This window comes from Vulpes lagopus, chromosome 10 (assembly GCF_018345385.1).
Source record: "Vulpes lagopus strain Blue_001 chromosome 10, ASM1834538v1, whole genome shotgun sequence".
In the NCBI taxonomy this organism is placed as follows: Eukaryota; Metazoa; Chordata; class Mammalia; order Carnivora; family Canidae; genus Vulpes; species Vulpes lagopus.
In genome coordinates, this window is record NC_054833.1 from 66115016 (window position 1) to 66142937 (window position 27922).

A 27922-nucleotide genomic window follows, 5' to 3' on the forward strand; every position below is an offset into this window, starting at 1 on the left:
ATTTTCAAGGCTCATGGTGTATATTGCCATTCTTCTTAAAGATTTTATTTATTTGAGAGAGAGCATGAGCTGGGAGAGGGGGCGGAGTAGAGGGGGATGGGGGGAGAAGAAGACTCCCCGGTGAGCAGGTGAGCAGGGAGATCCGGGCTGACTCCGGGCTGTATCCTGAGATCATGACCTGAGCTGAAGACAGATGCTCTACCTATTGAGCCCTCACTCAGGTGCCCCCCCCCCCCCGAAACACTCTTTTACAGACTACTGGTGTGTATATAATTTTTTTTTTTTTTTTTTTTTTTTTTATGATAGTCACAGAGAGAGAGGCAGAGACACAGGCTGAGGAAGAAGCAGGCTCCATGCACCGGGAGCCTGATGTGGGATTCGATCCCGGGTCTCCAGGATCACGCCCTGGGCCAAAGGCAGGCGCCAAACCGTTGAGCCACCCAGGGATCCCCTGTATATAATTTTTTTAAAAAAATTTATTTATGATAGTCACAGAGAGAGAGAGAGAGAGAGAGAGAGAGAGAGAGGCAGAGACATAGGCAGAGGGAGAAGCAGGCTCCATGCACCGGGAGCCCGATGTGGGACTCCATCCCGGGTCTCCAGGATCGCGCCCTGGGCCAAAGGCAGGTGCCAAACCGCTGCGCCACCCAGGGATCCCCTACTGGTGTGTATATAAAATGGGTACAGATTGCTCACTAAAGAAGAATGGCAGCATGAAGCACCCAGGTAGCTCAGTCAGTTAACCATCTGTCTTCTGAGATGTTGAGGTCATGACCCCAGAGTCCTGGGATCCAGTCTCACATTGGGCTCTCTGCTTAGTGGGGAGCCTGCCTCTCCCCTCTCTTTCCTACTCATTCTCTCTCTAGCTCTCACTGTCTTTCACTCTCTCTCTCTTTCAAATAAATAAAATCTTTTTTAAAGAATTTTTTTTCTCCAAACCTTTATCATTACTAGGTATTATTTTTAATATTTTGCCAATTTGGGAAAAATGATTTTATTTTTCTGTGACTACTGATGAAATAGATGTCATTAATTTTCTTTCCTTTGTTAATCCCATATTTCTGTCATGCTCTATATTTGTGGTCATTTTTTTTCATATTTATGTGGGGCTTGAACTCACGACTCAGATCAAAAGTTGCATGCTCTGTCAACTGAGCTACCCAAGTGCCCCTATTTCTTCTAGTATGTAGTTTGCTGTTTTGAGGAATCTTTGCTGTACCAAAAAATAAAAATACATATATATTTTATAAGTCCAAGATATCAGTCTTACTGTTTATGTTTTTGGAATTGTGCTTAGGATGTCTTCTGTCCTTAGTTTGTAAATGTATTTCTTTTAGGCTTTATGAAAGTACTGTAAATGTTAACCTGTTCTTTTGAAGGATCTCAGGGTATATTGTCACTTTGAGAATATTAAGGTCCTTACTTTATTATTATTATTATTTTTTAAAAAGGTTTTATTTATTTATTTGAAAGAAAGTGTGAAAGAGAGATCCCGAGCAGGGGGAAAGGGCAGAGGGAGAAGCAGACTCTCTGCTGAGCAGGGAGCCTCATGTGGGGCTTGATCCCAGGACCCTGGGATCATGATCTGGGCCGAAGGAAGATGCTTAACCAGCTGAGCCACCCACATACCCCAGTTTTATTTTTTTAAAGGTTTTATTTATTTATTCATGATAGACATAGAGAGAGAGAGAGGCAGAGACACAGGCAGAGGGAGAAGCAGGCTCCATGCAGGGAGCCCGACGTGGGACTTGATCCCGGGATTCCCGGATGCGCCCTGGGCCAAAGGCAGGCGCCAAACCACTGAGCCACCCAGGGATCCCGGTGCCCCAGTTTTTAAAAAAATTTTATCTTAAGAGTCCAGGAACAAATTAAAGGGAAAAAAAGCAATAGTGATTTCTGTAATGTGAGCTCTCCATAGGAAAATTTAGGCAGAAACCAGACTTATTGGATGTAGTCTCCAATACTGTATCTCAGCAAAAAGGTCTCTTTGCTTTTAAGATAATGTTATTTATCACTAAGAATAAAGAAAAAATGCTGCTAGTTACACTATAAAATGCCATTGATTGTAGGATACATATTGACTTTAGAGTAATTAAGATATGGACATATGTGGGTATTAGAATCCATGAATGTGGCATATGTTAATAACTTGGACTGCTACACAATCAAATTTTTTTTTTTTTTTTAGCCCGCTCCTCCCGCCCCCGTCCCATTTCTCAGAAAGCGCCAGCCCCGCGGACTGAACGGTGGGACAAGTCTAGCGGGGGAAGTAACCAGGCTCATTTTTACTTTTATTTAAACTTAAATTTTTTTTTTTTTTTTTTGTAATCTCTATGCCTTAATGTGGGGCTCAAACTCAAAACTCAAAGATCAGGAATCACTTGGTCTTCTGACTGATCCCACCAGCCACCCCTGAGTAATCATTTTTAAACCTCATAATTGCTTTGTATAGTTTTGTTTGTTTTTGGATTGGTAATTTTTAAAAAATAGGTTTATTAAGATACAATTCACGTATCATGCAATTCATCCATTTAAGGTACACGATTCAGTGGGTTTTAGTATATTTAGAGATATGTGCAAACATCATTACAGTCAGTTTTAGAACATTTTTATCACCTCAAAAAGAAACTCCAATACAATGGAATATTATTATTCACCCCTAAAAAGGTAGATAATTTTGATATATGGTGCCACTTGTACAAACCTTGGGGACATTGTGCTAAGTGAAATTTTCCAATCACAGATGACAGATATTGTTTAATTCCACTTATATGAGGTTTCCTAGCATCGTCTAATTCGTGGAGACAGAAAGTAGAATGGTAGTTGCCAGGGGCAGATGGGAGGGGGAATGAGCAGTTAGTGTGAAATGGATATAGAATTCTAGTTGGGGAAGATGAACAAGTTCTGAAGATGGATGGTGCTGATAGTTGTATGACAATGTGAATATAAATGATGCCCCACAGTTATACCCTTAAAAGTGTAAAGTTTCTGTATACTCTACTGCAGTAAAAACAAAAGAAGCCCCATATACCTTGCCCATTACTTGTTATTCCTCCATCCCCATCCTACCATCCCTAAGCAGCCATTCATCTATTTTCTGTCCTATAGCTAGCTTTGCCTATTCTGGGCAAAGCCATTCCTTTCAGATGAAAGGAATCACACAAAGTGTGGACTTTTATGATTGGCTTCTTTTACTTTTGCATAATGTTTTCAGAGTTTGTTTAAGTTGTACTGTGTATCAGTACTTCATTTTTTTTTGGTGGAATAAGTTTCCCTTGTATGGATATACCTGATTTTGGTTATCCATTCATTACACGATGGACATGACTTTTTTTTTTCCAAGTTTGTATAATTATTTTAGGATTTAACTTGAGCTCTGATTCTAAGAAATAAAAACTTACTCATCTATATTAAGTAAAGGAGGATTTACTGTAAGACTATGTATCCAAGGTCAAGGAAAGGAGTATAGCAGCTTCTCATGGGAACTGACCCTGGAGCAAAGACTAAGGAGCCAAGGCGGGTGCTGCTGTGTCTCTGGGGCCTGCAAGGTTTCTTGGCTCCACTTGTCTCTGCAAGTCTACTCTAGCCTGTATCTAGACTGGCATTCTCTACTCCATCTGTAATCTTTCTGGCACATGCTTTGGCTCACCTTGACTCCTACTCTGGCCGCTTTGCAACTCAGTTCTCTATAGCTGCCAGTTCTCAATTCCACATTCTTGGAGAGGGATCTAAAGTGGTACATCCCTGTGCACCAGGGGAGTTCACTTGATATAAATATTGCGTCAAAGCCTCAGCTTAACTAGGGGCAGATTCTCCAGGAGTGTGTGCATGGACCTGGGTGTGACTGGCCTCTCTAGGTCACTAATGATTGTCGATCTAAAGGTGACTTAATTCTCTAGGCCAGTGGTCATCAAACTTTTGGGTCTCAAGAATCCTTTAGGGGCCACCTGCATGGCTTAGTCCATTAAAATATCTGCCTTCAGCTCAGGTCATGATCCCGGAGTCTTGGGATGGAGCCCCACGTCAGGGTACCCATTCTCCTTCTGTCCCTCCTCCTGCTCCCCTTCTCTCTCAAATAAATAAATAAATCATAAGAAAATATCCTTTATATCCTTAAAATTATTTAGGACTCCAAAGAGCTTTTGCTTATGTGGGTTAGGTATGTTGATATTTACAATATTAGATACTACAAAGGACATTTTAAAGATACTAATTCATGTAAAAATAATATAAACTATGCTAATATGCTAATATAAATGACATTTTTATAAGTAACTTTTCTGGAATAAAACAAAACCATGAGAAGAGTGGCATTGTTTTACATCTTTGCAAACCTCTTTGATATCTGGCTTACAGATAGCTTTAATCTCAAATCTCCTTTTCCATTCAGTCTTGCAATATATTGTTTTGATTGAAGTTTATGAAGAAAAGCTGATCTCATGCAGATATGTATTTGGAAAAGAGAGGGGGTATTTTAATAGCCTTTTTAGATAATTGTAGTTATTCTTTGATTCCATACCCAAACTAGACAAGTGGCAATTTTTGAAAGATTCATTCTGTGTAGGATCTCAAACCATATCAATGAACTTTTCATATTCTATCACATTAAACATTTATTGGATTGTCTTGTACTTTAAATATTACATTCATGAATGATTTTGTAACATTGTGTATTGGTCATTTGGAAAATATTGGTTTATGGAATTAAACAGATATTTCAAATGTTGGCATATTTCATTATGTAATATATCAGAAACTCACACTTGTTAGTATCACCACCAATCTTGCCAGAAAAGTCTTTAAATATGGGGAAGCTGTCAAGTTCATGCAAGCAGATAAAAGTTTTTCCAAAATCCTAATTTCCACAAATACTGGCAGTTGTTTTCCTTGAAGTGATAAGCTCACTTTGTTCCCCCTGGAGTGCTTTCTCATCCTGAATGTCTTTTTAGGCTGTTATTTTGGGGGCACAATTTTTAAATGAAGATACTATTTCCTCTGCACAAATGCTTACCTTGTAATACTCTTGAATCTTTTTAACAATTGACTTTTTGTTTACAACCCCCAAACTTACAACTGTAGGTTTTTGTTTCTGTAGTATATAACATTTGGTTATCAGACATTTACCCAAAGAAAAAAGGACATTTGTTGAGCATTTGCCATGTGCCAGGTCCCATGCTAAGATTTTATATCCTTCTTTTTACTTTCTATAACTACTGATACTGTTGTTTGTGATATATTAAAGAACCTTTTTGAAGTCTACAAGAAATGACACATTAATGTTTTTCAAACCTCAATAACTTCTATTAAGTAAATACATGAGAGAAAGCTTTTACTGGTAATTGTGGTTTTATTTATGCAGCTATAGTTATAATTTATTAGAAGTACACCTGGTGCTTTAGTTCTTATCATTTCTATTTTTTCCTCATCCTGTTTAGGTGGTTTCCTAGAAACATGATTGTTTGTTGGACTTGATCTCACAGCCTGGTGAGGACTTCTTTACTGATAATGTCAAGTTCAGGTTATCCTCCCAACCAAGGAGCATTCAGCACAGAACAAAGTCGTTATCCTCCCCACTCTGTTCAGTACACCTTTCCCAGCACGCGTCACCAGCAGGTAAGGAACAAATATTATGCAGTTGCACAAGTTGTGTTGGTGTGTGTTTTGCTTTCCTATTTAATACATTTGTTGGTCAGAAACCAAATGTAATTGTTGTATCTATATATTTTAAATGGCAAGAACCGTTCTCAAAGATGGGAGCTGGAGGTTGGGGATTAATTATCTTTGTCTTAGTATGGCTTTGTGCCAGATTTCGGGGGGTGAACATGTCTGGTTTTGTTTGTAGGAGTTTTTGATAGAAAAATACCAATTGTCTAGGGTTTCTAGGTTAAGACTTAGGTTTATTACTCCAGGTTCTGGTTGAGTATTAAGCTGGCCAGTTAACTTGGTCTCTCTTGAGTGATGGCCAGGATAGAGCCTGTGCCTTTCTGAGAGGTTGATGGCAGGCAGATGAAAGAGTTTGTATGCTGATTTACCTTGTGAAAAATAAAATAGGAGATGAAGTTATGATTAGCTCAGAGCGAGCTGAAGACAGGAGTGTACGAGGTTTGAAGAGAAAAGGGAAGGGATGGATAAAATGGTGATCTTAAAGAAAAAGAAAGCAAATTTTCCAGCAAAATATAGTTCAGTACTACTGAAGACTGCTTTGAGTGTGATCTTGATTATGGAGTGAGAATGGACACTGTTACCTTGTTCCATGTTAGTTGCATGTTTTTATAGATGGCCTTTTTCAGTTAAAGAAGTTACTTTCTATTGCTAGATCCCGTGTTGAATTTTATAATTGGGTGTTGAATTTTGGTTGTGTTGCCCTCTCTCCATCCATGTTCCTTGTCTGAATACTGATTTCCTAGAGTTTTGTTGCTGTTTCTTTTTTGTTTGTTTTGTTTTGTTTTATAGACTTTAGTTTACATATAATAAAATTTTATTATGTGTGTACATTTTGTCAGTTTCATACATCAATAAAACCATCACCAGAATGACGATATAGAGTATTTGTATCACCCCATCCCTTGTACTCCATCTGGGTCAGTCTTCCTTCTCTACTTTCCACAAACCTCAGCTCCCAGGAAACCACTGCTCTGCTTTTTGTCATAACAGATTATATTTGTTTTGAGTTTTATATGAACACTTTTTTGTGGCTTCTTTTGCTTCCCATAATATTTTTGAGATTTATTCATGTTCTGGTACATCTTAGTAATTTCTTTTAATTGTTGGGTATGGATATACCACAATTTATCTAGTTACCTATTCCAGTTTTTGGTTATTCTAAATAAAATTATTTCAAAAACCTGTATCTGTGTGTTTATTTTATCTAGGTTTTATAAAGAAGTATTGCTTTATTTTAACTGTATTATTGGAGAGCATGTGTTTTTAATTTTTGTCAAGTCTAGTTTATTAATTTTTATCTTTATATTTCTTGCATTTTGTGTCATATTTAAGAAATTTTTGCCAGGGATGCCTGGGTGGCTCAGTGGTTGAGGGTCCGTCTTTGGCTCAGATCGTGATCCCCGGGGTCCTGGGATCAAGTCTTGCATCAGGCTCCCCGGAGGGAGCATGCTTCTCCCTCTGCCTGTGTCTCTGCCTCTCTCTCTGTCTCCCTCATGAAATAAATAAAATCTTAAAAAAAAAGTTTTTATTTTTATTTATTTTATTTTTTATTTTTTTAAATAAATTTATTTTTTATTGATGTTCAATTTGTCAACATACAGAATAACACCCAGTGCTCATCCCGTCAAGTGCCCACCTCAGTGCCCGCCACCCTGTCACCCCCACCCCCCACCCACCTCCCCTTCCACCACCCCCAGTTTGTTTCCCAGAGTTAGGAGTCTTTCATGTTCTGTCTCCCTTTCTGATATTTCCCACTTATTTTTTCTCCTTTCCCCTTTATTCCCTTTCACTATTAAAAAAAATTTTTTTTGCCAAACTCCAGGTCACTAAGACTTTCTCCTACGTTTTCTTCTTTAAGTTTTATAGTTCTAGGTTTTACATTTATGTCTATCACTTACTTTGAATTAAATTTTGTTTATAATGTGAGGTAATAGTTGAGGTTATTGTTTTGCATACGGCTATCCAATTGTTGTAGGAACCATTTGTTAAAAAGATTCTTCTTTCCCTGCTGAATTGTTTTGGCAATTTTTCAACGAAAATCAGTTGACCATATATGTGCAAGTCTATTTCTGTTTTCTTTATACTGTTCTATTGATGTATTTTTTGTATCTTTACCTCACATCTATGTTATTTTCTTTATAAACAGACATGTAGTCTTTTAATAACGCACTTCATATTGTCTTAACATAGCTTTATAGTAAGTTGAAATTCAGTAGTGTGATTCTTTTCTGAATCGTTTTGAATATTCTAGTTTAACATTTCTACATACATTTTAAATCAACTTCTCTGTTTCTACAAAACAACTTGCCTTTTTTTTTTTTTAATTTATTTTTATTTCAAAGGGGGAGAGGGGAGAGAATCACAAGCAGACTCTGCTCAGCACAGAGCCTGTTGCAGGGCTCATTCTCATGACCCTGAGATCACAACCTGAGCCAAAACCAAGAGGCAGATGCTTAACAGACTGCACCACCCAGGTACCCTTTGCTGGGATTTTGATTGGATTTTTATTGAGCCTAGGGATAAATTTGGGAGAGAATTGACATCTTAACAACTTTGATTTTTCTGGTCCATGAACATAGTGTAACTCTCCGTTTATTTTGGTCTTCATTAATTTTTCTCAGTAATGTTTTGTAGTTTTTAGTGCTCAGGTCATTTACATCTTTTGTCACATTTGTTCCTAAATATTTTATATATATTTTAAAAGATTTTATTTGTTAGAAGGGGAGTAAGCAAGAATGGGGGGGAGGAGCAGAGGGAGGCAGAAGCAGAGTCCCCATAGAGCTGAGAGCCTCACACAGGGCTCGATCCAGGACCCCGAGATCATGACCTGAGCCAAAGGCAGACACTTAACTGAGTCACCCAGGCACCCCAATTTTCATATTTCTGATGCAATTATAAATATATTGCTTTTGAAATTTCAGTTTTCAGTTCATTGCTACTATGTCTATTGGTCTTGTATCCTGCAACCTTGTTACTTCTAGTTGCTTTATTATAGATTTCACAAGATTTTTTCTTTTTTAAAAATTTTATTTGAGAGAGAGACAGTGCTTGCTTTGGCGGCACATATACTAAAAATGAGAGAGCGAGAGAGAGAAAAAGCACGAATCGCAGAAGGAGAGAGATAAACAGACTCCCCGCTGAGCAGGGAGCCTAACATGGGGCTCTATCCCAGGACCCCCGGATCATGACCTGAGACAAAGGCATATGCTTAACCAACTAAGCCACCCAGGTGCCCCTCCGCAAGATTTTCTATGTAGGTAAACCTGTAATCTGAGAATAAAGACAGTTTGGCCTGTACCTTTCTAAACTGGATGCCTTTTTTTCTTTCTTCCTAATTGTACTGGCTTTAATTGCTTGTAAAAGTGTTGAAGAGGTAAGAGTAGACACCCTTGACTTGTTTCTGATCTTAAGAGGAAGGTATTTAGTCTTTGACTATTAGGAATGTTGTTAGTAGCTAGTGACTGCATTTATCATAGGAAGCATTGAGTAATGTCTAGAATTGTCAAATCAATATGTTGTACCCCTGAAACTAATCTAACATTGTATGCTGATTAGGCTTCAATGAAAAAAAAGAATTTTGTTAGCTTGGGAAGTGTTCCCATCTCCTGTATTTTCTTAAAGAGTTTGTGTAGGATTAGTATTTTTTCTTCTTAAGAAGTTTGATAGAATTTTTCAGTGAAACCATGAGGGTCTAGAATTTCTTTTGTGTAAAGAATTGAAATTGTGAGTTGCTTTGTTTTTTTTTTTTTTAATTTTAATTTATTTATGATAGTCACAGAGAGAGAGAGAGAGAGAGAGAGAGAGAGAGAGGCAGAGACACAGGCAGAGGGAGAAGCAGGCTCCATGCACCGGGAGCCCAACGTGGTATTCGATCCCTGGGTCTCCAGGATCGTGCCCTGGGCCAAAGGCAGGCATTAAACCGCTGCGCCACCCAGGGATCCCTGCTTCGTTCTTTTTATTTATTTATTCATGAGCGACACACGGAGAGAGGCAGAGACACAGGCAAAGGGAGAAGTAGGCTCCTTGCAGGGAGCTGATGGGGGACTCAGTCCCAGGACCTCAGGATCACAACCTCTGCCAAAGGTAGATGCTCAACCACTGAGCCACCCAGGTGCTGCAAGTTCAGGTTCTTTAATAGTTATATTTGGGTTCTTTTTTTTTTTTTTTTCTTGAGTCAGTCTGGGTGAGTTTTGTTGTTCAATATGTTAAATTAATAAGTTGTACTTTTTATCTTCTCAATGTCTTTGAGATCTGTTGTGATATCATTCTTCATATTTTATTAGTCTGGCCTAGAGGTTTATCAATTTGATTCTTTTCTGAGAATAACTGGCTTTGGTTTCATCCATTTTCACTATTTTTTTCTATTTTATTAATTTCTGCTCCATATTCTTCCTTCTCTAATTGCCCACAGATATAACATTTCTGGAATCTTTCAATGCTCTGTGTGTATTCAAGTTTCCTTTTGATACTATTTTCTTTTTGCTTGAACAGTGTCATTTCTCTTAGTTTAGGTCATTTATTTATTTATTTATTTATTTATTTATTTATTTATTTATTTTTAGTGTAGGTCTTTTAGCAGTGAACTCTTCAGTTTTTATTTATCTGAAAAAGTTTATTTCAGTTTTAATTTAATTTAATTTAATTTTTTTTTAAATTTTTATTTATTTATGATAGTCACACAGAGAGAGAGAGAGAGGCAGAGACACAGGCAGAGGGAGAAGCAGGCTCCATGCACCGGGAGCCCGACGTGGGATTCGATCCCGGGTCTCCAGGATCTCGCCCTGGGCCAAAGGCAGGCGCCAAACCGCTGCGCCACCCAGGGATCCCCAGTTTTAATTTTAAAGAATATTTTACGGCGTCCGCGAGGTCGCCGGCGCGCGCTGGCCCAAGTGCGGCGGCCCCGGAGGACGTCATAAAAAAAAAAAAAAAAAAAAAAAAAAAGAATATTTTACTTGATACAGAATTCTAAGCTGATGGTTATTTTCTTTCTGTACTTTAAAAGATACCATTTGTTGTATTCTGGCTTGTATGATTTCTGACCAGAAATCTTTGGTCATTCCTTTTTTTTTTTTTTTAGATTTTATTTATTTATTTACTTAAAGATTTTATTTATTACTGACACAGAGAGAGAGAGGAAGAGACATAGGCAGAGGGAGAAGCAGGCTCCCCGTAGGGAACCTGATGTGGGACTCGATCCCAGAACCAGGATCATGCCCTGAGCAAAAAGCAGATGCCTAACTGACTGAGCCACCCAGGCATCTGTTTTTGGTTATTATCTTTTTATGTATATATAAGTATCTTTCCCCTTCTTTGGTTACTTTCAAGATTTTTCTCATTATTACTGGTTTTTAGTAATCTAATTATGATGTGCCTTTGTTGGGCTTTTTAAATACATGTGTTACTGTCTTAGGCATTCACTGAACTTCATGCTTCTATGGATTTATAATTTTCATAAATTTGGGCAATTCAGCCATTCTTTCTTCAGATATGGTTTTCTGTCTACTGTCCCCCTAGTTTTTTGTTTTTGTTTTTGAAATGCCAGTTACTCCTATTTTATATTATCCGACAGGTCACTGGACCTCTGTTCATTTTATTTTTTCTATTTTTTTCTTCTACAGTTTCCAACCTATTGTTAATTTTATCCTGTGAAATTTTCATTACAGACATTGGAGTTTTCTTTTTTTTTAATTTTTGTTTTTTTAAAATTTTATTTATTCACGAGAGACATAGAGAGGGAGGCAGAGAGACATAGGCACAGGGAGAAGCAGGCTCCTTGCAGGAAGCCCAATGTGGGACTCCATCCCCAGACTCCAGGATCACACCCTGAGCCAAAGGCAGACGCTCAACCACTGAGCCACCCAGGCATCCCCGAGTTTTCATTTTCAGTAGAATATGAACATTGTGAATTTTACACATTTTTGATACTGCCTTTTGTTGTGTTCCTTTAAAGAGAATTGGATTCCTTCTGGTAGGCAGTTAAATTACTTTCGAGGTTTATTTTTAAACTGTCTGAGGGCAAGTCTAGAGTACTCTTTATTCTAAGTCTTATTTGTTCACCACTTCTGAACTTGTCTCTTCTGGGGTATTTAGTGATTATTTCATGTATTCATTGAGGTTTCTTCCCTCTGGCGGGAGGAAATTTGATTGAGTTCTGGCACTGTGTAAGCTCTGGGAACTGTTTATTTTAGAGTTCCTCCGAATTATTCTTTCTAAGAACAACCAGTGATGTTTAAGACTGGGCTGTGCTCTCCCCTATGCATTTGCAGATTGGAGTTTAGCCAATAACTTAGGAGAACCCAAATTCACGTTTTGGGAAATCTTTCTCTATCTAATTCCCGCCACTCAGAGTCTCCAGAAATCCTGTCCATATGGCTTTATATCAAACTAGTATGGTTGCTTCTTTAATGAAGAAGATAATGGGCACCATTTGGGTTCCCTTCCCAGGGATGCAATGTGGAGATTGCCTCGAAGCAGAAAGCCTGGAGTACAGTAGGATTTACCCCATTTGTGTGATTTTTTTTCTCAGAGATCGAGTCCTGTGGAGTCCTGAAGATAGTTGCTATGGTTTGTTTGGTTTTTTTTTTTTTTTTTTTAGTTACTATGTTTTGCCCAAATTTTTGGCTGTTTACTGTGAGAATGTAATTTTGGACAGTTATGTACTCCTACCTGGAACCTGAAGGACACTGTTGTTTATTTCACTCCTTACTCTTAATTTGTCTTGTTGGATATATCCTTTAGAAATCCTTTCAGAGAGAGTCTGTGGTTGGTAAATTTTCTGAGTTCTTGAATTCTGAAAAGTTCATAATCCTAAAATTTGAGATGGTTTGGTTGTTGAATTTGTAGGTTCAAAGTTCTTTTTCTCTGAACTTAGAATTTGTTATTTGTCTCTCTTTTTTTTTTTTTTGTATTTTTTAAAAAGATTTTATTTATTTATTCATGAGAGGCACAGAGAAAGAGAGAGGCAGAGACACAGGCCAAGGGAGAAGCAGGCTCCATGCAGGGAGCCCGATGTAGGACTCGATCCCAGGACTGCAGGATCAAGTCCTGGGCGGAAGGCAGGCGCCAAACTGCTGAGCCACCCAGGCATCCCTGTCTGTTTCCTTTTTTTTTTTTTTTTTAAGATTTTATTTATTCATGAGAGACACAGAGAGAGAGAAAGAGACAGAGACACAGGCAGAGGGGGAAGCAGGCTCCATGCAGGGAGCCTGACGTGGGACTCGGTCCCAGGTCTCCAGGATCAGGCCCTGGGCTAAAGGTGGTGCTAAACCGCTGAACCACCCAGGCTGTTCATGTTTACTTCTATACAGTGTCACTAATGAGACTTTTTATTATGATCTTTGTTACTTTGTAGGAAACCTATTTCCTGTTTCTCATGATACCAACTTTTCTCTTTATCTTTGCTTATCTGAAATTTTTGATATGTCCATCCAGTGTGATGGATTAATTTTTAAACTACGCCCAACTTTTAGGTCCTTTTAAATCCAAGGACTTTGTCTTTTTTAACTTCTGAGAAATGCTGTTCTGTTATTTCTTAGAATATTGCTTCTCACCTGTAGGTATTGGAGGTTGGAACTTTTAACCTTGGAGGTTTTAACTTTCCTTCTCTAACTTCCCTAGCTTTGTGCCTTGCTGTGTTCCAAGAGAATGCCTCTCTGTTCTGTCTTTGCTTTCATTTGCTCTTCACCTGTTCTGTTCTGTTGTCTAATCTCACTGATTAATTTTTTAATTTCTTTAACTGCTGTTCAGTCCCTTTTTTGAGGATATCGTTTATACTTTTGTGTCTTTTTTACTTTTAGTCTTTTATCTGTTTCTTTGGATGTAAATTATTTTTGAGTGAGTTGTCATGCCTTTATTAAAGTGGCTCTGACTTTAGTGTTTCTTGATTATATTTTCAACTTTCTATTTGATATTTTTTCTTAGACTACATAAGAATTATGTTTTATCTGCTTACCGTGAGGAGCTCTGGACTTATCTATTCCATGTTTCAGTCTGGATTGCTCAATTTGATCTATTCATGATTTAAAATGCTTTTTGTTGACATACAATTCATATAACATAACACTCACCATCTTAAAGTGTATAATATAATAGTTTTAGTATATTCAGAGTTGGGCATCCATTACCATCTAATTCCAGAACTTTTCTGCCACCCAGAATGAAACCCATACCTTATACTAGTTCATCCCAATCCCCCTTTCCTATCAGTTCCCTGGCAACCACTAATCTGCTTTCTGTCTGTTGATTTGTTTCTTATAGACATTTATATAACTGGAATCATAAAACATGTGGCCCTTATGTCTGTTTTTAGTTAGCTTAACATTATGTTTTCCAGGTTCGTCTAGGTTGTACTATGTATCAGTACTTCATTCCTTGTTATGATTGAATAGCATTCCAGTGTATAGATACAGCTCGTTTTGTTTATCCATTCTTGAGTCACTGGGCATTTGGATTCTTTCTACATTTTGGCTATTGCGAATGACACTGCTTTGAAAATTTGTGTACTAAGTTTTGTGTGTGGACATATGCTTTAAATACCTTGTGTATATAGGTAGGAGTGGAATTCCTGGGTTGACAGTTCTAGGTATAACCATGATTGTTAGCATTAATCTCTTTTGAAAAGGAGCTTTTTCTCTTTTCAATGAAAAGTTAAAAGTAGCATTACTAGCATTACTCTTAACTAGCAGGTTGAGTTTCTGGACTTCTGTCTCTTCATTTGTAAATATACATGTATTTAAATGGCTTCTGTGGCCTTCCAGCTCACCCATTTTGAACTTAAGGTTGGACTGTTTTTTAGGATTTCTTTTTTTGTTTGTTTGTTTTTTAGGATTTCATGTTGAACACTTGAGTTTGAGATCTTACTGCTTGAATAATATAGATAGGGAGTTACTGTAATGCATGTTATTAGGAGAATGAGTCAAATATAGTCAAATTGAATTCTTTTGAATGATACACAGTTAAAATGTTGATTGTTTTAGGTTGATGGGGAAGAATTAGATCAGTGAAGGATAGAAATCATCATTGCTGTTTGTTTCCATGCTTAGTGGCCCATAACTGCCTCTGTGCATTTATACATGGTTTAATTTCATGATGTTTTTGACTTTTTGGCTAATAAGTAATCTGTGATTCTTTTAATACTAGGAATTTGCAGTCCCTGATTATCGTTCTTCTCATCTTGAAGTCAGCCAGGCATCACAGCTCCTGCAACAGCAGCAGCAACAGCAGCTTCGCAGACGGCCTTCCCTGCTTTCAGAATTTCACCCGGGTTCTGACAGGTAATGGGGTTCTTTTGTGTTTCCATCTAGGATGGAACTTCTCAAGTGTGTGTGTACTTCACAAGTATGCCATTGAATTTAATTTTATAGTTTTATAACCAAGCCATGATGGGTCATTTATCGTTAATAATTTAAGTCTTTTATGTTGGTTGATCTTTTTTTTTTTTTAAGATTTTATTTATTTATTTTTGAGAGAGAGAGGCAGAGACACAGGCAGAGGGAGAAGCAGGCTCCATGCAGGGAGCATGACATGGGACTCGATCCGGGGTCCCCAGGATCACACCCCGGGCTTCAGGAGGCACTAAACCGCTGCGCCACCAGGGCTGCCCTATGTTGGTTGATCTTTTGGAGTACTTATCATAACAGTTAAAAACTCTTAGAACTTGTTTCCCGAGTTCACAGTTCTGCTGTGTAGTAGGAAGTCAGGTAGACATAGGTCCGATCCTGATCAGCTTGTAGCCTTAGTCACGTGTATAAACTGGTGTTCTTAATTTAGGCTGCATGTTAGAACCACCTTGGTTCTTTTTTTTTTTTTTTTTTTAATTTTATTTATTGGGCATTCATGAATGAGGGAGAGAGAGAGAGAGAGGGAGGGAGAGGCAGAGACAGAAGCAGGCTCCCTGTGGGGAGCCCGATAGGGGACCTGATCCCAGGACCTCGGATCACGCCCCGAGCCGAAGGCAAATGCTCAGGCATCCCGAACCACCTAGGTTTTTAAACTTGCCTCAGCCCCATCTCAGATGAATTAAATCAGTTCCTGGGATTGGCCCAGGTGTTCGTGTATGTCTAGAGTTTCCTAGTCATTCTCATTTGCAGTTAGAGTTGCAAATTACTGATTCAGACTCCTTAAACCTTAGTTTTCTCACTTGTGATAATGAGAATAGTAATGGCAATATCCTCAAAGGATAGTATTAGATCAGGTAACATTGGCCCTGTTCGTGGTAGGCATTCATTTTTCCCAGTGTCTTTACTATCTCTGCTCTCTCTTACCCATTCTCTTAATCTGAAGCATTTTGAATTATAATAACTACTTTTATTAAATCTCCTTTTTGGCTTTCTTGTTTTAGCAATTTTATAAAGAACCTGATTTTCTTTTTTTTTTTTTTTTTTTTTTAAGAACCTGATTTTCTATTTTAAAAATATGTTTACTGTTTAGGTTTGAAAAAGATAAAAAGATTGGGGATCCCTGGGTGGCGCAGTGGTTTGGCGCCTGCCTTTGGCCCAGGGCGCGATCCTGGAGACCCGGGATCGAATCCCACATCAGGCTCCCGGTACATGGAGCCTGCTTCTCCCTCTGCCTGTGTCTCTGCTTCTCTCTCTCTATGTCTATCATGAATAAATAAATAAAATCTTAAAAAAAAAAAAAAAAAGATTTAAAAATAAAAAAAAAAAGATAAAAAGATTGAAATTGTTTGGCTGTGTTTAAAATTATTGTAAACAATAATTTCTTGGTCAAGGTTGTGGAGAGAATTCAGATCACTCTCCTCCATAATATCTTGCAAATATACAAAAATAGCTCTTTGAAAAAGGGCTAAAAATTACGCCGTTTAAAGAAGGAAAGGCTTATAGCCACTGCCATAAACTTGGAAAAGTAGCCTTCAAGATAGGACTTAGAAGAATCTTGCATGACTTGGCCTCCTGGTTCCTACTTCTAGTTTCAAAGAAGCAGTGTTAAAGAAAAAGGCTCAGTAAAATGCTAAGATTTCTTTTTTTTTTTTTTAAGATTTTATTTATTTATTCATGAGAAACAGCGAGAGAGGCAGAGACACAGGCAGAGGGAGAAGCAGGCTCCGTGCAGGGAGCCTGATGTGGGACTCAATCCCAGGACTCCAGGATCACGCCCTGAGCTGAAGGCAGGCTCTAAACTGCTAAGCCACCCAGGGATCCCCAAAATCCCAAGATTTCTTATAAATACTCCCTAATTTGAGAAAAATATACACGGTGAGGGTGTGGTGGTGGTGAATTGTTTGCTTGGCAATCTCTATTGTGCTGTCTTGCAGGAAGGGCAGGCATGGTGAGCTTTTTTCCAAAGTGATAAGCCAAGGCCCTTAGGACTGATTACATGTCTGGCTTGTAGAGTGGGCCAGGATCCTCAACAAAGCCTATCATAGCCCCAGCCAAGTTTTCCTCTCTGCCCCATTCCCCTGTTCCCTCAGGCTGTAGAAAAATACAGAAAGCCAAACCCAGTCCTCTATCTGTAGACAAATGCCCAACAAAAGGAAAACCCACACACACCATTCTACACCAAAGAGAAAGTATGGGTAGGGCTGCACATGGGGGTACTTGAGCAGTAGAGTAACAATGCTGTGAACAGGGCAAATATATTCCTGGAAAAGAAAATTAAAGAAAGCAATATAGAGTGTCAAAAACAAAATCCCCTATGTGTAAGAATATGAAAAATGAAGAATGTGTCCTCTAAGTGTTATGTGCTACAGGAGAACTTAAAATTAATAATAAGGTCTTTAAAAATAGTAGAAGGCAACCCAATTAGATAAAATGAAAGATTGGACATTCCAGTGTTACCAAGCTCACCATTATAAATTCAATACACAGAATAAGTAACAAGGAATGAAACAGGTGTGCCTAAACATTAGATCCTTGTCCTGCGAGAAAGTCCAGAGATAATCGAGTAGATGTGGAAGAAAAGGATAGACATTAAAGCAATTAGCAAGAAGTTGTTAGGGCACCTGGGCGGCTCAGTTGATTAGGCATCTGCCTTCGGCTCAGCTCATGATGTTAGGGTCCTAGGATCAAGCCCCACATCAAGCATCTTGTTCCACAGGAAATCGCTTCTCCTTCTGTCTCTCTCTTTCCATTCATGCTGTCTCTTGCTTTCTCTCTCAAATAAATCAAATCTTAAGAAAGAAGTTGGTAAATATGGAGGATAAATTAAAATTATCCAACAATCATAAGAACATGTGTTTCTGAGGTAGAGAACCTGTAAAGGAAAGGAAATAATATAATTTTAAAAGAACACTTTTTTCTTGATAAAGTGAAAGGAGAACTCTCTACCTTGATAGGACATACCTTGCTCTAGGAAAACTTGCACAGAAAGATCAACATCAAGACAGATCCTGGTTCAGTTATTATTATTTTTTTCCTGGTTCAGTTATTAAAGTTCAAAGGTAAGTAAAAGAATCAGGAATTCAGGAAGCAAAAGAAATTCTAGATAGGGAGGAAAAAGAGTGGCTTCAAACGACTACAAGGATAGAAGATAGCAGAGCAGTATCTACGAAGTTCTGAGAAAAAGACTTAAGTCCAAGAACAAAAGCAAGAAGCAAGCAGTCTTAGACATGAAAGCACTGATCATCTAAAACTTCTTGAAGAATTTCTAGGTGCTGGAATCCACCTGAAGAATGGAAGCCATGGTAAAAGGACTGTAGTAAGCCACAAATTCCTTTAAGTAAAAAGGCCATCTGAGATACCTAGATGAATTACAACTGAATGTCAATAGCAAATCTTGACAAAGTAAAAATGATATAACTATGGAATCTAGAGGTATAGAAGGTATTGGGAGAATGTTTAAAGATATGCACATGAAGAGTATGCCTGGAGTGATTTGGTACTTCTGACATGGAATTCTTTTTTTTTTTTTTTTTTTTTTGACATGGAATTCTTAAGTTAATAAAAAAAATTCCCATCTTAATGCCTTTCATAGTTTTCCTCTTACCCTTTAGTGGGGGAACTAATTTTAGGAACTAATTTCTTATGGTGAAGGAGCATTTACCTGGAGTCCAGCGGTTCTTCCATTTTAAGCTTTATTTCATTTTATTTTTTTCCCTTAAAACCTGTATAAAAACAAACCAAATAATCTTCACTTTAAAAAATATTGTATGTGATTCTTTTTGTTACTTTATTTTTGCCTGTATATCCCCCCATCTGTATATAAAAATAAAGTGATGACTGGGAATGGAATTCAACTAATTTTGGCATTGTTTCAGTGTGGTGGGATTTGGGGCAATTTGCTACTTCTGTATTCCTGGAATTTTTTAGTTAAGCAAATCTATATTCTTTTATAAACAGTACTTTTGAAATATAAGAGTCATTTCTGGATCAGTATCATCAATCATGTTTTCTAGATTTCATTGGAAAAATTAGTCCACATAAGTAGAATATTTGGATATTTAGATTAAAAGATGCAGAATAGTTGAGGTAATTTCATATATTATAAAAGATTCACTGAACTTCAGATAATTGGTTTTTCCCTTGAGCAACAAAAGAAGCCGAATTGTGCTTGTATGTATGAAAATTTAGGTGAAATAAATTTTGTTTCAGAGAATAGCCTTCCATAGCTAGGCATAAATAAAATCAGTTGATGTAATTCCTAATGATTTTTGTGGACCACTGTTTTTGAATAGCTATGAACGTTATGACATATTCTCCCTACATGAGGGTTTTCTTTTCTTCAAAATTAAAATAATATGGTATAGGTATATTACAGTAAAAAACCCATTTAATAACTTTAATTCATTTAAAGATATTTAAAGATAATATTAGGAGGTCATAGAAGTCAGTAAAATATAAGAACTTTTAAGTTTAAAAGTCTACAGAGATTTTTTTTTTTAGTATGAAAATCTGATGTTTATTTTTTTATACCTCATTTATCGATTCATAGTTGATATTTGAGTTTTCACTTTTTGACTGTTATGAATAATGCTGCTAGGAACATTTATGCACTCATTTTATGTGACTGTGGATTTTCCTTTCTCTTGGGAATATGCCAAGTAGAATTGCTTTATCATATCATGGTTCTCTGTTTGTTTGCCATTTGAGAAATGGCTACACTGTTTCCAAAGTGGCTGTACCCTTCCACTGGTGTTAGTTTTTAAAAGGCAGAAGTGTTCATTTAAAATGCAGATTTCATGCTTAACTCCTCCAGGACTCCATTATAAAATTGCATTTGTTTTTGAAATTTTAAATGTTCAATTATATATTTACTTATTTATCCATGAGTAGTTGTGTTCTTCTAAAAAGGATGGGCAAGCTGAAATGGGAAATAGCTTGATTTCTTTCTTTTTTTTTTTTTTTTTAAAGATTTTATTTCTTTATTAGAAAGCACAAGTAGGGGGGTACAGAGGGAGAGGGAGAAGCAGAATCCCCCCTGAGCGGGGAGCCCCACAGAGGGCTTGATCCCAGGACCCTGAGACCACGACCTGAGCTGAAGGCAGACACTTAACTGACAGAACCACCCAGGTGCCCTAGCCTGATTTCTTGATGGAAAGAGAGCTTTCTGTACTCAGTGTTTGTCTAATTGTCCTGTATCCTGGCCACCTTATGTTCTCCTTTGGCACTGGGTGTGCTCTTCTTTCTGGCTTTGGTAAATCTTGTAGGCTGAGTCACTAGAGGTACAATGTAATACTTGAATTTAAGTTTTGTAGGTTGAGGGGACAACTGAGTACTGAAATCCAGCTTGGGCAGTTTGTCCAGCCCTGTGTACCAGAGTAGTTGCACACACGGTTTTCTTGCAGGCCAGCCGCGGTCCTGATTATCAGTGCTGTATTGAGGTTCTGGGCCTTTAGCCTCATGCTGGATGCTTGTTTCTGATAGATGAGCTCTGGCTGTTTTGTGGGGGATGAATTTGAGGTGGTTAGACTAGAAGCAGAGGGAACATGTGAGAGACCTGAAAGAGAGAGCATGTGGGCATAAGGTAGGGCGGTGAAAAGAGGTTTGAGATGAAACAGGCTGGAGTCTGTTAGATGAGGCCACCAAGTCCTAGCAGTTGGCAAAGGCGAGAGAGGAGACTTGGATAATTCTTAGGTTTCTAGCTTGGTTCCATTGCCATGACTCTGGGATAAAGATCAAGGGAAGAGCAATAAGGTTAAGACAACTTGAGTTTGGTATGAGTTAAGTTTGAGGTACCTGTGGAAACATCCAAGTGGAGGTGTATCTAACATTCCTCAGGGGAGGATCCAGGTGGGTACATGTGATCCAGAGAGGGTGGAAAATGAGAAGGGCCAGAGTTTAAGATGAGCGCAGAGGGTCCCTGACATCTAAAAGTACCATGAGGTGGAAGTCTCTGAAGGAGAGAGAGAAAGGAAAATGATTTTGAAATAGTGGTCTTCAAACTTGTTACTTGGATATTTCTCAAAAGAATTGTGAAAAGCTGTATTGTTCATTTTTAAGTTGACATCTAAAATTTTTCATATGTTGTAAAAGATGAATATAATTTGTCATATTGAAAGTATTGACATCTGAAAGCAAAACTGCAGCAATACATTTTAAAAATTACGTGATGGAATTGAAATACCATAGTGGTTTGGTACCGTCATCCACTTAAAATGATACTATGGGGATCCCTGGGTGGCGCAGCGGTTTAGCGCCTGCCTTTGGCCCAGGGCGCGATCCTGGAGACCCGGGATCGAATCCCACGTCGGGCTCCCGGTGCATGGAGCCTGCTTCTCCCTCTGCCTATGTCTCTGCCTCTCTCTCTCTCTCTCTGTGTGACTATCATAAATAAATTAAAAAAATTAAAAAAAAATACTATGCATGAACAAACTTGACTTTAACAGAACTTCTTTTTTTTATTCCTTTTTTCCTTGGAATTCATATGTTCATTCTTTTTCCACAAAATTTATCGTAATGTGATTTGTTTGATTATTTATTTATTGGTCAACCTGTCTTCTATTTAACCACAAAAATATGTAAAAGTATCTGTTTCTAAAAGATATGTTTAAAAAACTTCTTTATTGAAATATGGTTGTCATTACAAGATTGATCAAAAAAGCAATCATTTAAGAAAATGCGAAACATTTATCAAATACAAGTAAAATTTCATGGAAATGCATCCATGCTTTAATGAGATAGACAGGGCTGTTTTCAAATTATTACTTATTGACAGAATGAAAGCGGCATGTACTCTATTCTTATTTGTTAGCCTGTTGAAGGTACCAAGAAATCTTATTCACAAAAATAATTTCTTATGAGGCATATATCCTAAATCACTTATTTATCTAAGATGAAGATGTTATTTAGCAACTTAAGTTCTTCAGTTTTATTGAAGGCAAACATTTGGGAACTGTTAGCTTGCAAAAGGGTTTGTTTCTTTGCAGCCCTGGAGGGATTGACACTTGACAGACGGTGTCCAATGTAAGGTCCAAGGAGGGTGAGCTGTAAGCTTTTTGTGTGTGCACAATGAGAGAAGGCCGGCTGTGGAAGAAGCAGAGGGGTAGAGGTGCAGGTTCATTACCTAGTGGGTCTGTGTAAGTAAAGACAATGTAAGGAATCTCAGGATCCCTGGAAACTGATAATCTTTAAAATGATCTGTGCTTGGATCCTCTGAGGAGAACCATTGTGTATGCCCCAGCAGACTTCAGACTATGACAAGCAGGGAAGACAGTGTCCTGGAAACCAAGAGGTGGAAGAGTTTCAGGAAGGAAGGAGTAAGTAAAGGATGAAAAGTAGCAGACAGGTCAGGATATGTCTAAAAATATTCCTTTACTTTCAGTATTAGGAGGTCATTGCTGACTTTGGTGAGTGACCTCTTGTAATACGATGAAACGATGGGGGATTAAGTCAGAGTCCAGTGAGTTGAGTGAATGGAAAAGACTAACTGGTGAAAAAGTATAAATCATCCTTTCAAGTAGTAGTAACCTTCGAATATAAAATTTGGTATTAGCATTTCAGATCTCTTTATTTTCTAGGCTAATCTTTATTAATAATGTTTCTAAGAATTAATTTGTGGTGTTAATTTTTTTATTGCGTTAAAATACATGTAACATAAAGTTACCATTTTAACCATTTTTGAATGCACCAGTTTAGTGGCATTAAGTGCATTTATGTTGTGCAACCAAGCCACTATTTCCGTGACTTTTCATTACCCCAGAGAAAACTCTGTTCCCGTTAGGCAATAATTTTCCCTCCCCCACTTCTCCCAGTCCCTGGTAACCTCTAATTCACTTTCATTTTCAATGAATTTGCCTATTCTAATTATTTCCTATAAATGGAGTCTTACAGTAATTGTCCTTTTGTGTCTGGCTTATTTCACTTAGCATAATTTTTTTTTTAAAGATTTTATTTATGAGAGAAACACACAGAGAGAGGCAGAGACACAGGCAGAGGGAGAAGCAGGCTCCATGCAGGGAGCCTCACGTGGGACTTGATCCCGGTCTCCAAGATCACACTCTGGGCCGAAGGCGGTGCTAAACTGCTGAGCCACCCGGGCTGCCCTTAGCATAATGTTTTTAAGGTATATCCATATTGTAGCATGTGTCAGAACTTTACTCCTTTTTTGTGGCAAAATAATTGTCCACTGGATGTATATACCACATTTTGTTTATCTGGTTGACAAGTGTTGTTTCATTTTGGCTCTTGTGAATAATGTTGCTTTGAACTTTGGTGTACAAGTGTCTGTTTGAGTCCATTTTTAATACCTTTGTATCAGAGTTCCTGTTTTCAGTACTTTAGGATATATGCCTTATATATCCAGGTGGAATTGCTGTGTCATATGGTAATTCTATGTTTAGCTTTTTGAAGAACTGCAAAATTTTTCCAGAGTGGCTGTATAGCTTTACATTCCTAGTGGTAGCACATGAGGTTCCAATTTTTCCATATCTTTGTAAACAATTGTTATTCTCCATGCCCCTCCCCCATACCCTGCCTTTTTAAACAAGTTAGGCCACTCTGTTGGGTATTAAATGGTACCTCATTGTGGTTTTGATTTGTGTTCACATAATGATGAATGATGTTGAACATCTTTTCATATGTTTGTTGGCCATTTGTATATCTTTGGGTAAACGTCTATTAAATCCTTTGTCCATTTTTCTTTCTTTTTTTTTGAGGGGGTTATCTTTTTATTGTTCATTGTGGGAAGGAGTTCCGTGTATTCTGGATGTTAAAAGCTTATGAGCAGGGCCTGGATGGCTCAGTCAGTTAAGCATCTTGCATCAGCTCAGGTCATAATCCCAGGGTCCCTGGGATTGAGCCCCACATTGGACTCCTCTCTCAGCAGGGAGTCTGCCTTGCCCTCTCCCTCTGCTCCTCGCCCCATTCATGTGCTCTCTCTCTCTCAAATAAATAAAATCTTAAAAAAAAATCTTATCAAATACATGATTTGCAAATAGCTTCTCCCATTTCTTGTAGATTTTCTTGTCACTCTTGTCACTCTCTGTGTATAAAAGTTTGAAATGTTAAAAAAAAAGTTTGAAATGTTGATGAAGTCCAATTTATCTGTTTTATTTTGGTGGTGGTGGTGGTGTTGCTGCCTGGGCTTTTGGTATGATATACAAGAATTCGTTGTGAGATCCAAGGTCAGGAAGATTTCTCCCTAAGTTTTTTTTGAGGATTTTTTAGTTTTGGGTCTTAACCTTTGAAATCTAAAATCTATTTTGAGTTAATTTTTACAGGTGGTCCAGCCTCTTTCTTTTGCATGAGTATATCTAGTTTCCCCAGCACCATATGTTGAAGAGATGGTTCTTTCCTCCCATTGAATAGTCTTGGCACACTTGTTAAAAGTCAACTAATGATAGATGTGAGGGTATATTTCTGGGCTTTCAGTTCTATTCCTTTGGTCTGTATGTCTGTCCATATGTCAGTACTACACTCTTGGTTACTGTAGCTTTGTAGTAAGTTTTGAAATGGGGCAGTATGAGTTCTTCTAACTTTGTATTTCTCTTCCCAGATTGTTTTGGCTATTTGGGGTCCTTTGAATTTCCATATGAACTTTATAGCGGGTTTTTGTATTTCTCAAAAAAACGCCACTGGGATTTTGATAGAGATTACATTGAATCTGTAGATAGCTTGAGTAGTATTGTCATCTTAATGGTACTAAGGCTTTTAGTACATAAGCATGAGATATCTTAGTATTAAGTTTTCCTTAATTTCTTCAGCAATGTTTTGTGGTTTTCAGTGTGTAAGTTTTGGACCTCCTTCTTCAAATTTATTCCTAACTTTTATTCTTTTGGATGCCGTTATAAATGAAATGTTTATTTCATTTTCAGATTGTTCATTGCTGATATATAGATAACTGATTTTTTTGTGCGTTGAATTTGTATCCTCCAGTTTTACTTTATTCATTTATGAGTTCTAGGTTTTTTTGGTGGATTCTTTAGATTTTTCTACATATGAGATCATGTCATCTCAATAGAAATACTTTATATCTTCCTTTCAGATTTTTATTTGAAGGCCTTTTATTTCTTTTTCTTGCCAAATGTTCTGACAAGAACTCTGAATACTATATTGAATGCAAGTGGCAAAAGCAGCCATCCTTATCTTTTTCCTAAGGATTTCTACTCTACTATTTTTTGTGACATCATTGTGACTTGTAAGATAATGGGATTTATGTCTTGAATGAGATTTCAGATTTTTTTTTTTTTTTTAGATTTTATTTATTTATTTGAGAAAGAGAAAGAGCACAAGCAGTGAGGAGAGGCAGAGGGAGAAGGAAAAGCAGACTCCTCCCTGAGCAGGAAGCCTGATGCAGGGCTTGATACTAGAACCCTGGGATCATGATCTGAGCTTTGAAGACAGATGCTTAACTGACTCAGCCACCCAGGCACTCCAGATTTTTGAAATATAATAATATATAATAAATATGTATGTAAAATATAATTATATATAATATGTTACATATTAAATATGTATTATACAATATATGTGAAATATAATAATTTTATAAGCCTGAGGGTTTATTTCATCATTTCTTTTAAAAAGGAGACCCTGGGTAGCTCAGTCAGTTGGGCAGCCGACTCTTGATTCTGGCTCTGGTCATGGTCTTGGGGTTGTGGGATTGAGTCCTACCTCAGGTTTCATGCTGGGTGTGGAACCTGCTTGGGATTCTGTCTCTCCCTCTCTCTCTACACACCCTCCCCTGCCCCCCTTCCCCCGCCTCTCTCTCAAAAAACAAAACTTAAAAAAAAAAAATTTAAAAACCCAGTGATTATCCTTTTCATTGAGAAATGTTTTGTGAAACGTTTGTTTAAAGTCTGGCCTCAAAGTAAAATGTTGCTTCTGTAAATACTTTGGTAGGAAAGGGAAAGTGAAATTAATGAACACCCACATGCAGTACTCTGTCCAGTACATCATGTGAAGGAATCAAAGATAGATTCCTGACTTTCAAGACACTTACATACTTGCAGAAACCAGACAGAATACGTATTTTAGGGGTCAGAATTTCAAAGCAGTGTTACATTTCCACTCGAGACTCGTCTTTAAGTCTTAATACCTCACAATTCAAGTCATTTATGTTTCCATTTACAGTTGCTGGGAGATTTGTTTTTCCTGCTTGTTTTTATTATTGGTACAAAATGATGAATTTTCTGGTTTAGATCATACAAAATTCAATTATAATGGCACAGATTTAGAAATAGTATTTTAGGGATATTTCTCAGCAACTTTAAATTTTCTGCAAATTGAAATCTTTTGTTATGTCTTTGACATTACTACCACCGCTCCCATCTCCCCTGAAGAAACTTCTTTCTGTTAGAATTAGAAGTTTAATAGCACTTTGTATATATTTTTCTTCCAGGGTAGGGAAGCGAGGCAGGGATTCACCTTAAAAATAAGCATGATTTTTCTCATTTATTTCGAAGTCCAACCAGGCATGTTAGCAGGAAGTTGTACATCATCTTGCAATTTTCAACTGTTTCTTTTCTTTTTATGTGTTAGGCCTCAAGAAAGGAGAACTGGATATGAACAGTTTCACCCAGGGCCTTCCCCCGTGGATCATGATTCCCTGGAATCCAAGCGACCACGTCTGGAGCAGGTTTCTGATCCCCATTTCCAACGTGTTAGTGCTGCAGTCTTACCTGTAGTACACACACTGCCAGAAGGGTTGAGGTCTTCTGCAGATGCTAAGAAGGTAAATATTTGATCTCTTACCCCTGTGGAGTTGTCGGTCTGTAATGTTTATTCAGCCACATTCAGGCACAGCACCTAATAGAAAGTCTGATTATGCCAGGCTCTAAAAGTTAGTGCTATGGGAAAGTAAAAATTTTGTTAAACAAAACTGAAAACCACAAACTTAGTGCTCCAGACTTTTAAAGTCAGTACTTTTGACTTTTTGGTAAATGAAAGCAATCTGAGGCCTGCTATAAAGAAAAATTGCTATTGAATAACTCTCAAGCATTTTGTACTGGCTCGCTGGGCTGTAAAAATGTGGTCAGTGGTTTTCAAGACAACTACAGTTTTGTTAAATTTAAATTAAATTTAAAATAATACCTTTGAATTTAGTTGCAATTATTGTGCTTGTAATTTTTATAGAGAAATTTTTAAAAATAAAAAATACTTAAATGTTTTTCGAATTTAAAAATTTTTTAAATTGTTTCTTTGGAAAACTTGAAAATACAGAGGAAAAACATTGCCTGAAGTTTTTTTGTTGTTGTTGTTTTTTTAATTTACATTTTAGTTAACATGTAGTACAATATTGGTTTCTGGAATAGAATTCCCTGATTTGTTACTTATATACAACAACAGGTGCTCATCACAACAGGTGAACTTCACCCTTCTTAATCCCCATTACCCATCTGCCCATCCCCCACCCACCTTGCTCCATCAGCCCTCAGTTTGTTCTCTATCCTTAATTATCCCTTATGGCTTCTTTCCTGCTCTGCTTTTTTCTTTTTCCCCTTCCCATACTTTCATCTGTTTTCTTTCCTAAATTCCACATATGAGTACAGACCTGTGGTATTTGTCTTTCTCTGACTGACTTATTTCACTTAGCGTAATAACTTCCAGCTCTATCCACACCAAAGCAAATGGCAAGATTTCATTTTTTGATGGCTGAGTAATATTCCATTATATATACATGCCGCATCTTCTTCATTTTTTTTTTTTTTAAGATTTTCTAACGTACTGATTTGAGAGAGAGAGAAAGAGAGCACCAGCCAGAGTAGAGCAGGGGGAAAGGTCGAAGGGAGAGAGAGGAGCAGACTTCCCGCTGAGTAAGGAGCCTGATACGGGGCTTGATCCCAGGACCCCAGGATCATGACCTGAGCCCAAGGCAGACACTTAACCCTACTGAGCTACCCAGGCATTCCATGCCATATCTTTTT

General features: G+C 37.6%; 1 protein-coding gene across 15 annotated transcripts in view; it reads left to right on the top strand.

Annotated features, from left to right (window-relative positions):
* Positions 1-27922, top strand: part of NCOR1 (nuclear receptor corepressor 1) — a 154858-nt gene that overhangs the window by 15591 nt on the left and 111345 nt on the right. For all 15 annotated transcript variants that reach the window (XM_041770168.1, XM_041770178.1, XM_041770170.1 and 12 more), the window contains exons 2-4: positions 5436-5613; positions 14803-14936; positions 26538-26730. In XM_041770168.1, the coding sequence (XP_041626102.1) occupies positions 5506-5613; positions 14803-14936; positions 26538-26730 (435 nt within the window). In that variant the 5' untranslated portion in view covers positions 5436-5505. The remainder of the gene's footprint in view (positions 1-5435; positions 5614-14802; positions 14937-26537; positions 26731-27922) is intronic.